The sequence below is a fragment of the Corylus avellana genome, chromosome ca7 (genome assembly GCF_901000735.1).
Source record: "Corylus avellana chromosome ca7, CavTom2PMs-1.0".
Lineage (NCBI taxonomy): Eukaryota > Viridiplantae > Streptophyta > Magnoliopsida > Fagales > Betulaceae > Corylus > Corylus avellana.
In genome coordinates this window covers 198,848-212,868 of record NC_081547.1, presented here as the reverse complement: position 1 = coordinate 212,868, position 14,021 = coordinate 198,848, and the positions used below count along the sequence as shown (strand labels likewise).

Sequence of the window (14,021 nt, the reverse complement as noted above, 5' to 3'; positions counted from 1 at the left end):
GGGAAGATCATTTTTAAAGAAAAAACAAAACCCATTAAGGGCAAGTCAATGGCTTCATTAATCCCATAACCCACAATCTTCAAAGCTAAGTATAATTATATAAGTTGAAAAAAGGGAGAGAGACCCTCCAGCATATATTACAGTGACCTTGACAATTGACATTATATTGTTGTGTTCCATTATGATTTATGGCTGAATCCATACAACGCACAACTACAAAGTCCAATCCACAGCCAATTAATTTGATAAAGATAACATATAATACCAAAGGATAATATATATATTTGTTCTATTCAAATGCATAGAATAGGGACGCTGCGCTGCGCCTATCTTACCAGCACAGCCCCACCACGCTGCGCGTGAAATAAATGGTGGACCTAATGAGTTTGATAATCAAATCAGATGAGTTTGGGAAACTAATTTATGGCTGTCAATTTCCTTTTATTTATTTTTTTATATCACTTTTGTGAAACTGAAATCGAAACGGATTCAATATAAAATCTAACATATTAGAATCGATAAATTTGACTCATTTAATTAAATAAATTGTGTTATATATATATATACCACTCACAAACTCAACATAAACTCAACAAAATTTAACTAATTTAGTTAAATAAATTTAATTAAAATTGATCGATATAATTTTATATTTATTTTCTGATCAAACCCAAATCTTTAAGTTCCAGCACAAATTGCTCCCTCTAAGCAAATCACAAGCAGCTATTGGATTAGAATTGGACAATTTACCCGAAACAAGGGCCCACACCCTTGAGAAAAAGAAGCTAACCACGATGATAAGCTTAACTGTGGTTAAGCTCATTACTCTCTCTCTCTCTCTCTCTCTCTTCCTCTCTGTGCCTTCGTCCACTGCAACTCTGCAAGCCTTTCGCCGTCTTCTACGTCCACTTGGATTCTCTCCCTCTCTCAGCCACAAACTCTTAAAAGCTCACACTTTTGGAAACAGTGATTCTGATTTACTATCAAATTTCACGTTTTTAATGCATATGGATCAGCAAAGTTTGACTGGCTCGAGGATCTCAGAGTTTCCGAAGATTTCTTGTTTCTTTCTAATGAATCATGCGGGAGTTCTTTCATGTTGAAAATCGAGAATTGAGGTCTTTGAGCTGGTCTACAAGTTACATGGCTTTCCCCCGTTTTTAAGTGAAAATTAACGGTGTTTGTACGAGCTTTTTGATTAAACGATCTGCTGGTTTTCTGGGGTTGCTGTTTAATGATTAGAAAGTGGAAAAGATCGAATTTTTATACTTAATTTGGAGGGTTTTTGTATCATTGGAGCCATTAAAGAATTGGTTTGACTGATACTTTATTCTTAATCAAATTTTGTAATTTTATATAGTATGTACCTCCCTGACAAAGACTTTAGTATTAAAAGAAAGATTTTATTCTGTAAATTATGACTGTTAAAGGCTTAAAGCAGTGCCAGTACCGTTTCCTTTACTCCCCCTATAAGTTCGGCTGGGATTGTCTTACGGTGGCGTTTTTGGACAGGCTTGTGTCTTAAGACCTTGTTGAATTTCTATATGTTTGGTTTCTTTGAAAGTTAAAACTAGTGTGTGGATGCTACCAAAAATGGCTGAGTGCTTGAATCTGGGGCATTTCTGAGGAGCAATCAGTGCTTCCCACCTTCTCATGATGCCTCTGTCCGAGCTGTATCGAATGGCTAAAGGGAAGCTTGATTCTATTCGAGAGAAGAACACCACATGTTCGACTGATCTATCTTTTCTGTAAGTTCAGTTTCACTCATTTTATTTTAGAATCTTTACACTCTTAGCTCTCTTGGTTCATGCCATCAAGTTGGGTTTTATTATCCCATTGAGTCTTTTAGGTATTTTTGTTATTATTATTCTTTTTTCTTGTGGTTTATAATGCAGTCCTGAGGATGACCTTTTTGAGCTGGTGTGGGAAAATGGTCAGATTTTGAAGCAAGGTCAGTCCAGTAGACCTAGAAAGATCCCAACTACTAACAGCTTACCATCTCACACCCCTAAGACAAGAGATAAAGATATAGGAAATGGCACCAGTTCAAAGATGGGAAAGTTTGGGGGAATGGACTCTATATTGGATGAAATCCCAATGTCGGTGCCATCAGATGAAATGGATTTGAGTCAAGATGATGACATGATGCCTTGGTTGAATTATCCAATTGATGAACCTTTGCAACATGAGTATTGTTCTGATTTCTTGCCTGAATTATCTGGGGTGACTGTAATTGAACTATCTGCCCAGAATAATTTGGCATCTATTGACAAAAGAAGTAGTTGTAATATGGTGTATAGGGATTGCCATACTGATTCTGTAAATGATGGTGTGAATTTAAGACATGGGCATGGGGATGTGTCAAAGGTTTCTTCAGTCGGTGGTGGTGAGGCCACAAGACCTAGAAACAGTAGTTTTCCCTTATACCCATCGTCTTCACAGCAATGCCAAACATCATTGCCATCCCTTAGATCAAGGGTTTCGGATGTCACTGGCAATAATATGAGCAATGCAATGCACCATGCTGTTTGTGGGGATTCAACACGGGTTGCATCTGCTGCTGGTGGATTTCCTACCATAAAGATGCAGAAGAAAGATCCAATGCCGCCTAGCAGTAACTCCAATCTGATGAATTTCTCTCATTTCTCACGACCTGCTGCTCTTGTGAAAGCTAATCTTGAGAACATTGGCCTAATGGCTGCTTCAGGTCTATCAAGCATGGAAAGGATGGCAAGGAAGGAGAAAGGTTCTGCTGCAAGTAGTGAAAACCCTCCTGAATCAACACTTGTCACTTCAAGTAGTGGTTTACGGAGAGAATCAAGTTCCCATTGCCAACCAGTTGCAGTGCCATTGAAGGTTGATTTAAAACCCTTGGGGGAGAAGCCTGTGGAGGAACCAATTGCCACTAAACAATCTGAGGCTGTTTGTCAAGGGGATGCCTGTAAGAATGACAAAAGCTTTAATCAAGTCCTTGGTGAAAGTGCAACTAAAGGACTGCCAGATGGTGAGAAGCCCATAGAGCCTCTAGTTGCTTCTTCTTCTGTTTGCTCAGGCAATAGTGTGGAGAGAGCTTCAGATGATCCAACACATAGTTTGAAGAGAAAATATCGTGACACTGAAGAATCTGAATGCCATAGTGAAGTAAGTTCAAGTATTGGTATTACATCTTCTCAATGTTTGTTGGTCTTCCCTTTATCTGTTTCCTCCATTTACCAAGAAAACACTATCATGTGCAGGATGTTGAGGAGGAATCAATGGGTACGAAAAAAGCAGTTCCTGCCCGAGGGGGTGTGGGTTCTAAGAGAAGCCGAGCGGCAGAAGTGCATAACTTATCTGAAAGGGTGAACAACAACATTCAAGACTAGTGTTTGCAATAAAGATCATCTTTGTTTCTTCTATGGTTCTGCACTACTTTGTTTCTGAATTATAAGGTCTTAGCTGGTACTCATTTTGGACTTTTATGAACAGAGGCGAAGAGATAGGATCAATGAGAAGATGCGTGCTTTACAAGAACTCATACCAAACTGCAATAAGGTTGACATTTTCAATTACAGTTTTGTTAGATTTGCTTGATGCACTTCATGTATTGTTTTAACTTTGTAATTGAATCAAAGATGTTTTTGATAAGTTTTTCAATCAAAGATATTGTCACAACTTATCCAAAAAACTTAAGCGAATAGAAAATTGTGAATTTAATAATTTAATTAATATTCTAATACTCCCCTTCAAGTGTGAGATCAAACTCTTTATCAATAAGTGAGACTTAACATGTGGAATATTTAATTAAAATAGGGGTAAATTATGGAATCGAGGTTCAAAATCAAGATTTCTACTCTGATACCATGTTAAATCTCAAGTTGTCCCAAAAGCTTAAGCTAATAGTAAATAGTGAAAATTTAATCATTTAATTAATATTTTAACACTCTCTATCATGTGTGGGTTCAAACTCTCCCTTAATAAATGAAGCCCAACGCGTAGAATATTTAGTTGAAATGAGAGATGAATTATGGAAATAAAGTTCAAACTTAGGACTTCATAGTCTGATACTATATTAAATCACCTCTTATCCCAAAAGATTAAGTTCATAGGAAAAAAGTGAATTTAATCATTTAATTGATATTCTAATAGAAGACTTAAACCTAGGCTTCAAGTTTGATCTTATAGAAGTGGAATGACTTTGTGAAAGTGTATCTATGTTTATGAAGGTCTAAAGTTAAAAGCTCATACATATGCAAGTTTTCAAAATTTGTCTCTGATCAATTTATTTTCTTAACCAATCTAATTAATCCTTGACAGTGATGGATCTTATAGAATTTGTAACCTTGAATATAACCAAGTAAAAATCTTGATATTTTCTGCATTGTTGTTTCTGCTGACTTTCACATTTTGGCATTATAAGGTGGACAAAGCTTCAATGCTCGATGAGGCCATTGAGTATCTTAAGACACTTCAACTTCAAGTGCAAGTAAATATTCTCTTCTCTTTCTCCCACAAATTATTTTTCTTATTTTCACAAAATTTGGATAATCCAATTACAACATGGCATTATTTCCCATTGTTATGCAGATTATGTCCATGGGAGCTGGTTTGTATATGTCACCAATGATGCTACCAACAGGAATGCAACACATGGGTGCACCTCACATGGCCCATTTCTCTCCAATGGGTGTTGGAATGGGAGTGGGACTGGGAATGGGTTATGGGATGGGTATGCCTGACATTAATGGTGGATCTTCGGGTTACCCTATGATTCAGGTGCCCCCCATGCAAGGAGCACATTTCCCTGGGCCGCATATGTCAGGACACACTGCTTTGCATGGGATGGCAGGATCTAACCTTCAGATGTTTGGGCTTCCTGGTCAAGGACTTCTCATGTCGATGCCACGTGCACCCTTAATTCCTTTGTCGGGAGGGCCTCTTATGAAGTCAGCCATGGGACTGAATGCCTGTGGGGTTGTAGGTCCTTTGGAAAATGTTGATTCAGTTCCAGCATCAAGCTCAAAGGATCCGATGCAGAATGTCAATTCTCAAGTGATTCAAAGCAATGGTGCCAATAGCTCAATGTGTGAGACATCTAGTCAGGTTTGGGGATTTATTTTGGAGTCGCATATTCTTAGTGAATAAAGTGAAACCTATGATATTTGGAAAATGGGATTTCATTTCTACCACAAGGTAGACTAAGCATGTTAAATCTAAATGTATCACTAATGAAAATTATGACAACATACGTGAAAGGAGACCCTAAATGGTAGTTGTTAGATTATAAATTTCACTAGCAAAATTTTCCCTAGATGAGGCCAGATCTCTCTCTCTCTTGGAGAAGCAAAATGAAGGAGTGTAAACAAGAGGCTTTTTGCTATCTCTCCTTTCGTTTTTTTTTTTTTTGGTCTTTAAGCAGTCATATTTCTTAGTTCATGATCTCTGGAAATTTTCTGCATCACCTTCTCATACTTGCCGAGTAACATCTATTTTCAAAGAAGATGCTTGAGAAGAAATAATGACTCAGTTACCTTTTCTCTGATGACATTATAGGCATAGTTTTTTTTTTTTTTTTAATGCAATTATAGGCATAGTTTAGACCCTAATATTTTATATATGCACTACTAGCCAAAGCCCGAAAAGATAATGAAAGAAACATAACGAAGATGCTGAACTTTGGCTATCCTTGGCTAGATTGGTAGACAAGCAGTTCTCAATGCATGGGATGTTGTCTTCAACAGAGAGAGAGGGTGCCCTGAAAGAACACCTTTTTTTGTTTGTTCATAAAAATCGTTAATATGAATTAATGCAAGACAGAAATGTATTAGACTCAATTAACTACCCAAAACTTCAATTCTTTGTCACACAACGTTTCCTATTCTCTATTTGATTCAGTTGAATTCTGCCACTTGTCTGCCAGAATCCCCTAATATTTTATTGTTTTTTAAATAGTAGTGTCCAGCGACAAATGCAGGATTTGAGCGGTCCTCTTTGGTGCAAAGTAATCGTCAAGCCTCAGAAGTTACTGGCAATGCAGCTATTAACTCTGCAAACGGAAATGACCTTGTGCGTAGAAGACCAGCTTGTAAGTGGATATTGGAAATTAGGATTACTTCAATTTTTATATTACATTAATTATTGGTGGCTTGAAAAAGTAAGGACTGGTTCTCCATGCAGGCTATGATTGACAACCGGTACTGATGATCTTTGTGATTGAAGAGAAATCTGTGATGGCCTTTTGAGATTGAACCTATTGTTTCATGCTTCTTCATGCTCTTGGCAATTTCAATTGAAGAACTAGGAAGGCTAAATAGCAATCTATATTCTAATTTAAGAACAGTACAATTACAAATAGCACAGATTTTGGTACCTTGGGGATCATTCAAAATCTTTTTCTTGCAGTTGTACATTCAAATAGTGACCTATGCAGTCAATGCAATGTCTAAGAGTTAACTATCTCGGAATTATGTATTCAAAATGTGTTTCAAACCTTTCACAATAATTCTTTGAATTAATGAAATGATAATTATATTCCAATAAGCTCTTGACACACATTCTCTCTCTCTCTGTCTCTCTCTCATGCAATATAGTGTGACTGGTTGAAGAAAGAAGCTTGATGTTAGGATGGCTAGTTTAGTTCCTTTTGCTTCCTAAATCTAGATAATTGGTGTGTGATAGGGTATTATTAAATAGAATGGCTTAGGGTTGTGGTTGGGAGAGCATTTGGTATTTGATTATAGACGCCAAACCCATTTTTTGATCTATTGAGTTTAGAAGTTTCTTTTACACACAGCTCACGCTTGCTTGATTCTGTATTTCCAACATGTTGGAGTTTAGCTGCTTTCTATTAGTGTAATCATGGATATTCTTGTAGTGAACCATTTCCAATTTGGATGCAAAGGAGATATGATTGCGGAAATGAATCCTACCACACTTCGATTGAGTTCATTATAAAATGATCATATTAGAATAAGAAAAACAGGATTTCTTAAATGGATGTGATTATTTGTTGATAGTTTCGCTGCATATCTGTAAGTGCTGTAGTTCACCCAGTGGAAAAGAAATGAAAACTACCATGCCAGGGCTCTCCTTTCCCAAGGTGTCAGCTTCCCCTACCAGGCACCCTTGTTTTGGACGGTTTTGACGAACAGAGTGTTGCAGTCACCAAAATGTGGATGTTTTCAATGAGCAACCATATTTTCAGAGTATCCACACTAACAGGGGAAAACAATGGAAGTGAAAACTGTTCTGATGATGATAACCTGGAAACATAGTCGTAAGCTTTCATCCTCACCATGGCATTATTGATCGTATCTTGGGATAAGTAACCAAAATAAGTTAATTTCAAATGAACATTTAAAAATAGTAATGAGAAATCTTTATGATGCGACTATAACAATTAAAAAAGAGGTATCAACAAAAGTACCTTTACAAGCACTCAGTTCTCATCTCCTGATCATTATTGGCAAACAATCAACTACAAACTCCACAAATACATACAACTGCAAAGAATTGGGGAGGAGCAGAAACACGTCTTTACAATTTTTATAATATTGAGTATGGCAAGGACTATACCTTCTATATGCACCCTTTACAAATTAAACACGCAAGCAAGCAGGAATGACAGAACAGCAACAGAGATGAACCCAGCAGTTACAGCTACATATGTTGCACACAACAATTAGGAAAAGATACCACTTCTGCAGACAATTATACAATTGCATCCATAGTCGAGTTCCATTATTTGACTTTAATATCACCCTTGGTTTCACCGGAGAGGGTTTTTGAACTTGGCGATTTCCCAATGATGGCTTTCTTTGCCTTCACAAGCGACTGTTTTACCTTTGATATAATGTTATTTGATTGCTTTTGAGAGGACTTGGCTGGAAGTTCTTTTGGCAGGTCCTGGGATGTTTTTGTCTCGTCACCAGCATCGACGGACGGCTCCAGATTCTGGACATCAGATTTTTCAATCTCATCAACTTTTTCTTTATCCAACTTATCCTTACCAGTTTCTGCAGCTTCCTCATTTCTTTCTTGCAACTCAGATTCCTTGGGTTCTTCAACTGGTTTGCTAGTAACTGTAGTAACTTGAGCCTGATTTTCCTCCACGTGTTCATCTTTGTTGGTTCCGCCTAAAGCTGGTGTCTCTTCTTTTACATTCTGCTCTCCTTTGTTTTCCTCTTCAACATCTCTGCCAGTACTCCTACCCTCAAATGATTTTTCGATAAATTCAGCTGTATCGGCATCCTTCTCTTTAACTGGCGGAGTTGATTCCTCGGGTTTCACATTTCTTTTTCCATTCCCTTCTTCAGTTTCCACATTCTTTGCCTCATTCTCTTCTGCAACCTTTCCCGCCTCTACTACTGCCTCTTTTGATAGCTCTCCAATCACATCAGCCCCACTCAACTCCTTTTTCTCTTCTGCATCAACCTTCTCCGGATCATTACTGGATAGAGAGAAGTCCCCTTCATTTTCATTCAGATCAGTTACAGCTTCCTGATTAGTCTGAACTTGCTCAGAACTTCTGATTACACTAGGTTCTTCTTCCTCTTTATCCTTCAAAAAAGAGGTATTCTCAACCTTTTCAGCGGAAGTCACAGTGTCTTTATCTGTATCACCCTCCACTTTTTCCTTAGAGTCCACCTCCTCATATGTTTTCTCAACTTGTTCAGAAAGTTCAGATTGTTCTCTTGGCTCTTCTTTTGCTTCAACAGCTGCAGCTTCTGGTTTCTCCACTTTTATGGACTCCACGTGTGAACTTTTGATCTCTTCTGTTCCTAGTACTTCCGATTCTTTTGCAGGAAGCACATTCAGTGGTTCCTCTAGTTTCTCAGGAGTTTCAGGTATCTGTTCAGGAACATCAGCTATTTTTGTTTTCTCCATTCTTTCCTTAGTGTCAACCTCCTCATATGTTTTCTCAACTTTTTCAAAAAGTTCAGATTGTTCTCTTGGCTTTTCTTCTGCTTCAATAGCTGCAGCTTCTGGTTTTTCCACGTGTGAACTTTTGATCTCTTCTAACCCTACTACTTCCGATTCTTTTGCAGGAAGCACATCCATTAGTTCCTCTAGTTTCTCAGGAGTTTCAGGTATCTGTTCAGGAACATCAACTATTTTTGTTTTCTCCATTCTTTCTTTAGTGTCAACCTCCTCATATGTTTTCTCAACTTTTTCAAAAAGTTCAGATTGTTCTCTTGGCTTTTCTTCTGCTTCAATAGCTGCAGCTTCTGGTTTTTCCACGTGTGAACTTTTGATCTCTTCTAATCCTACTACTTCCGATTCTTTTGCAGGAAGCACATCCATTGGTTCCAGTAGTTCCCCTAGTTTCTCAGGAATTTCAGGTATCTGTTCAGGAACATCAACTATTTTTGCTTTCTCCATTCTTTCCTTAGTGTCAACCTCCTCATCTGTTTTCTCAACTTTTTCAAAAAGTTCAGATTGTTCTCTTGGATTTTCTTCTGCTTCAATAGCTGCATCTTCTGGTTTCTCCACGTGTGAACTTTTGATCTCTTCTATTCCTACTACTTCCGATTCTTTTGCAGGAAGCACATCCATTGGTTCCTCTAGTTTCTCAGGAGTTTCGGGTATTTGTTCAGGAAGACCAACTATATTTGCTTTCTCCTCTTCCCCTTTCTCGAGAGATGCTGTTAGTTGCTCTGGTGCTTCTTTAACAACAGACTCCACAGCTGGTTGCTCTTCGGATTGGACCTTAATAGTGTCAGCCACCGGCTGTGGTACGGCGGGAGTGTGTGACTCAGGAATGTTGTCTTTTTCCTCCGTATTGTCTTCAACTGGAACATCCGAAACAGGAGCATCATTAGTCTTATCAACCTCAGCCATAGGAGGCTCAATCTGCTTATCAACCTCTGACACTTCTTCAGGTTTAGATACAGGGGTTGCTGGACTTGGCGATCCCTCGACTTTGGGTTTTTCTTCTTCTACGCTTTCCTTGGAAGAAGTCACACCATCATGCTCAATGGCTTTTACTTCATTGACCTTCTTCTCAACTTGCTGTAAACAAATGAATGAGCACACAGAAGGAAATTCGAAACAGGGGTGTGAATTGAACACTTAGTACTGTATGCCTACAGTAAAGCAGTAAATAGCACTGTTTTATCATCATTTGTAGCATCTAAGTTTAATTAAAACTTTGAGAGGCAAAATTGGATGATGTATGTATGTGTGTGTGTGACCCAAGTAGAAGAAATTTGGAAATCCAGTTCAGATGATCTATAAGATCTGAGGAAAAGCATTGCAAAGCCTTCAGAGTGAGAAGGGAGTTCTATGTGAATAGTTGGTTTGTTTTCTTTGAACTCATAACTAGAAAACTTGTGGTTTTTGGAGAGAATCCTTAAAGCTAATATAACAAATCCTGATGCTGCTTAATGAAAAAATAATCACAATTTACTAGCATCTTTATTGGGTTTCAAAACAGATCTTAATCATTAGCACATGTTTCATTTTTCCGACAGAAATCCTAAACTTTCTGGGAAAAAAAAATACACAAGCACAAAGAGGTAGTGCTTTGATGCATTCATCATTTGACGAACATGCTTTAGTGCTTTGATGCATGTTCTGACCACCTTAAAAACAAATTAAGTTTCCTCAGGAATCATGGCGTGCATGACTATGGATAGATACTCAAAAAAGGTGCTGTCCAAATATTACACATAGTGGATGGTGAATCGGCTACCGAATACATCCTTATCCAAGTGGGTCATGATAGGAGATATATCCTTATCCATTAGAGAATGTCTTGAAGGAAGTCATAGAAATAAATAAATAAATAAAAACCAACTCTAGGAGATACCCTCAACCCACAAATTCTAACTGATCTCAATGGAAAAAATACATGATCATGACCAAAGTTTACTCACATCTAGTAGTCATAGAGATATAAGCAAAAGCACAAGTAATTGTTTTTTGATGAATAGCACAAGTGGGTTTTGTTAAAAGATGACATACAGATTAAACTTAAGAAACCTATGAAGTATGGATCATTTGAACTCTACATCCAGTAAGTAGACATATTCGTCAGTGGAATCAGAAGTATGATCACAACAATTCAAGAGATAACAGAAACCACAAGAACTCACCTCATCAGTAGCAGAAGTATGATCTGAGATAGCAGTCTCAGTAGCCATAGGAATTCAAACAGAAGGTGACACTTCAAAGTTGTTTTGAGATTGAAATGAAAAGGAAGATAAGGAAAGAGGGAAAGGAATAATACGGCTGGCAACAACCCAAAAAAGCTCAATGAAACTTTTAGAAAAGAGCTACAAAAATAGAGACAACAGGGTGTCACAGACAGACTATGTCACATGATGATCTGGTCAGGTATGAATGATTAGGATTAGGATTAGGATTCCATCATTATTATTTTTCTACAAATGAAATAAAATATATAAAGCGACCATTTTGCTGTGGCAAAGTGACAAACTTTAATGGGGAGCTGGGGACCAGAGGCTTTTAAATTTAACGGTCAAAAACTTTTGAGCCCTCTTGTCAAATAAAAAGCTGTGTGATATGTGATGTATTGAAGATACATAGCACTAATGTACAATAGAAGGGGAGTTAATTTATCTCATTATATGGTTCATTTCCTCAATTTTCAATGCAAAAACTGTTAGTCTTGGCAGGAAACAGATCACTTACTTAGAAAATGTCATTATAAAAAAAGTCTTTTCCCGTTAAAGTAAGTATTAAATGATTAAATTTATTATTTTATATTAGTTTAAATTTTTGAAATAAATGATGGTTTAACATGATATTAAAGCGTCTCTAAGAGGTAGCTCAATCGGTTGGGATCATGCCTAATGAAGCGGAAGTCACTAATTCGAAGCCTCCTCTTCCTCTTATGCGGACATGTCAAAAAAAAAAAAAAAAAAAAAAAACATGATATTAAAGCAAAGGTCCCTTAGTTTGAATTTTATCTTTGTTATTCATCTTAAATTCACTCATTCTCGACCTACACTTAGGAGATAAACAGTAACACTAGAAAGTTGGCAAGCATATTAGTATATAATTTTGTGAGCAAAATCTAGCTGGTGCCTTTGTAGCCACTAAATGGTTTTGAGTAAGGTCACTTTCAAACAACGGAGCCAGAGGACCACTAAATGCCATGGTGAGTCTACTTTTTACTCAAATTTTGTTTTTAAATTTACTAAGTATTTACTTGTATGAGAGAGTTTTTTTTAGGGTGTTTTTTTTTTTTTTTTTTCGAGAGAGAATCTACCCTTATTTCTTGCTTACTATTAATTCCAGTGATTCTCACTCTTAACTATTTGTAGCAATCACATTCAAGTCCTGCTATGCGACTGCCAAAATTTGGAAGCCTAGCGTAGGACAAATATTAAAAAAATAATAATAAAAAAAATTTTGTTTTTCCTTTTTTTTTTTTATTAAATTTTTATGAGTTAATATTTAGTTTCTAATGCCTCAAAATTTATTTTTGGATTTAAAACTAAAACCTAAGGGTGTAAGGTTAACCCTTTAGGGATGATTTCACCTAAAATGGATTTTATCATCCTAAATTTGGTGCTAACACCTCAAATTCAGTGCTAATACCTCAAATTTGGATTTTCCTTTAATATTTCTCTTCTTCAATTTAAAAAACAATTTTTTTTTTTTTTTTTAAAAAAAGGTCAAATATTTGACGTTTAAGACAGCCGGAAATCTCTATTCATCACATTCACATTGGATCTCATATGATTTCAAAGAAATAAAACTGGCAGAGGAAGCAGAAAGACTTAATTCAGATTTCAGAGGATCTCAAATTCTCAATGCTTGGATTTAAAGGACAAGTGGACCAATAACAAAGACACAAACATTCCCACTTCCCATCTTTCTGTGGGAGGGAGAAGCTAGCTAGGGCGCAGTGGCGGACGACGTCGTTTTTGTTGCTCTCAGTCTCAAGTCCAACTAATTAAGATGGACCGATGGATTGCTCCTCCTGACTCTGAGTGGCTTTTGGATCCTTTCATTATTGAAGCCCACCAACTCGTACGTTTCATTTTTAAGATGTTTTAGAAACTCATGCATAATTGATCCATTCGACTTAATTTGGTTATGACTTATGAGCCCCAAGAGGAGTTAATAGCTAATTGGATCCGAGGTAGTAAGCCCGATTTAGAATTTTGGGCTCTATAATTTAGAAAACTAGTTAATTAGGAGAGGGTTTTGATGGGCCAATCTTAAAATTTTTCTCGTAATTAAAAGGTCCAAAAACAAATTTGAGAGTTTCTAAATTTTTTAAAGAATCTTAAAGCAAAAGAGACAACAAGTGTTTTTCTAGAAAAGAAAAAATATTTAAAATTATACAAAATTCTAATATATATATATATATATATAGAAAATAGACATTTATTTAAACAAAATAAGGTGTTTTGATGGGCCAATCTTAATATATATTAGTTTATTTCTATTATAATTTTCAATTTATCACGTGTTATATATGTTTTATGAAAATAAGTTAGTTATGTTTTGTATTCCTGTCGGAAAATTATGTTGACATGCATTAATATTTGGGATTTTCCGACACGAATACAAAACCTAACGTTAGGAAAAAAAAAAAATTGTCATAAATAATAATCCCTTTGATTTAGGTCTTTAATTATTTAAGTAAACATGCGAGTTAAAAGAGGATGGCATGATGGCAAGGGTACATCAGACCAGGTAATAATAATATTTTTGGGAGACCAAAAGTTGGGGCGGCTGAGGTGTGTGAAGGAATTGAATTTTAGAGTGATCATCTAATTGGCCCAAGGGTTGTTGAGGAGTAATGTCGTAAGGTTAAATCGTATATGTAATTAATTTATAAAGTTTATATTAATATAATATAGTTAATTCAAATTTATAACTTAAACTTTTGAATTGATCAAAAGCATTCCGATATATATATATATATATATATATATATATGTTATATTTTAATCTAATGGAAAAAGCCCATAAATGTTGATCTCCTTAACAAGTGATATCAAAGCCTAGCAAATTGTATGCGCGTCTATATATATAATTTATATAAAGTGTTTTTCTTTTTT

General features: G+C 36.3%; 2 protein-coding genes across 4 annotated transcripts; one reads left to right on the top strand and one right to left on the bottom strand.

The window, feature by feature from the left end:
- Positions 1-831: 831 nt before the first annotated feature.
- On the top strand, positions 832-6,538 carry LOC132186813 (transcription factor PIF3). 3 transcript variants are annotated; one of them, XM_059600886.1, is made up of 8 exons: positions 834-1,748; positions 1,896-3,141; positions 3,237-3,341; positions 3,469-3,534; positions 4,400-4,465; positions 4,567-5,082; positions 5,935-6,064; positions 6,157-6,538. In XM_059600886.1, exons 1-8 carry the CDS (start codon positions 1,654-1,656, stop codon positions 6,165-6,167), a joined length of 2,235 nt encoding a protein of 744 aa, XP_059456869.1. In that variant the 5' UTR covers positions 834-1,653; the 3' UTR covers positions 6,168-6,538. The 3 variants fall into 3 exon arrangements, with proteins under 3 accessions (XP_059456870.1, XP_059456871.1, XP_059456869.1); XM_059600887.1 differs by lacking the exon at positions 6,157-6,538 and having other exon boundaries at positions 832-1,748; positions 4,567-5,065; positions 5,932-6,046; XM_059600888.1 differs by lacking the exon at positions 6,157-6,538 and having other exon boundaries at positions 833-1,748; positions 5,932-6,021.
- A 764-nt stretch (positions 6,539-7,302) lies between these two features.
- On the bottom strand, positions 7,303-11,269 carry LOC132187161 (uncharacterized). Its single transcript, XM_059601363.1, has 2 exons — positions 11,076-11,269; positions 7,303-9,990 (listed from the first exon to the last, which is right to left on the bottom strand). The coding sequence occupies exons 1-2, from the start codon at positions 11,121-11,123 to the stop codon at positions 7,720-7,722; spliced, it is 2,319 nt and encodes a 772-aa protein (XP_059457346.1). The 5' UTR covers positions 11,124-11,269; the 3' UTR covers positions 7,303-7,719.
- Between the last annotated feature and the right edge of the window lie 2,752 nt (positions 11,270-14,021).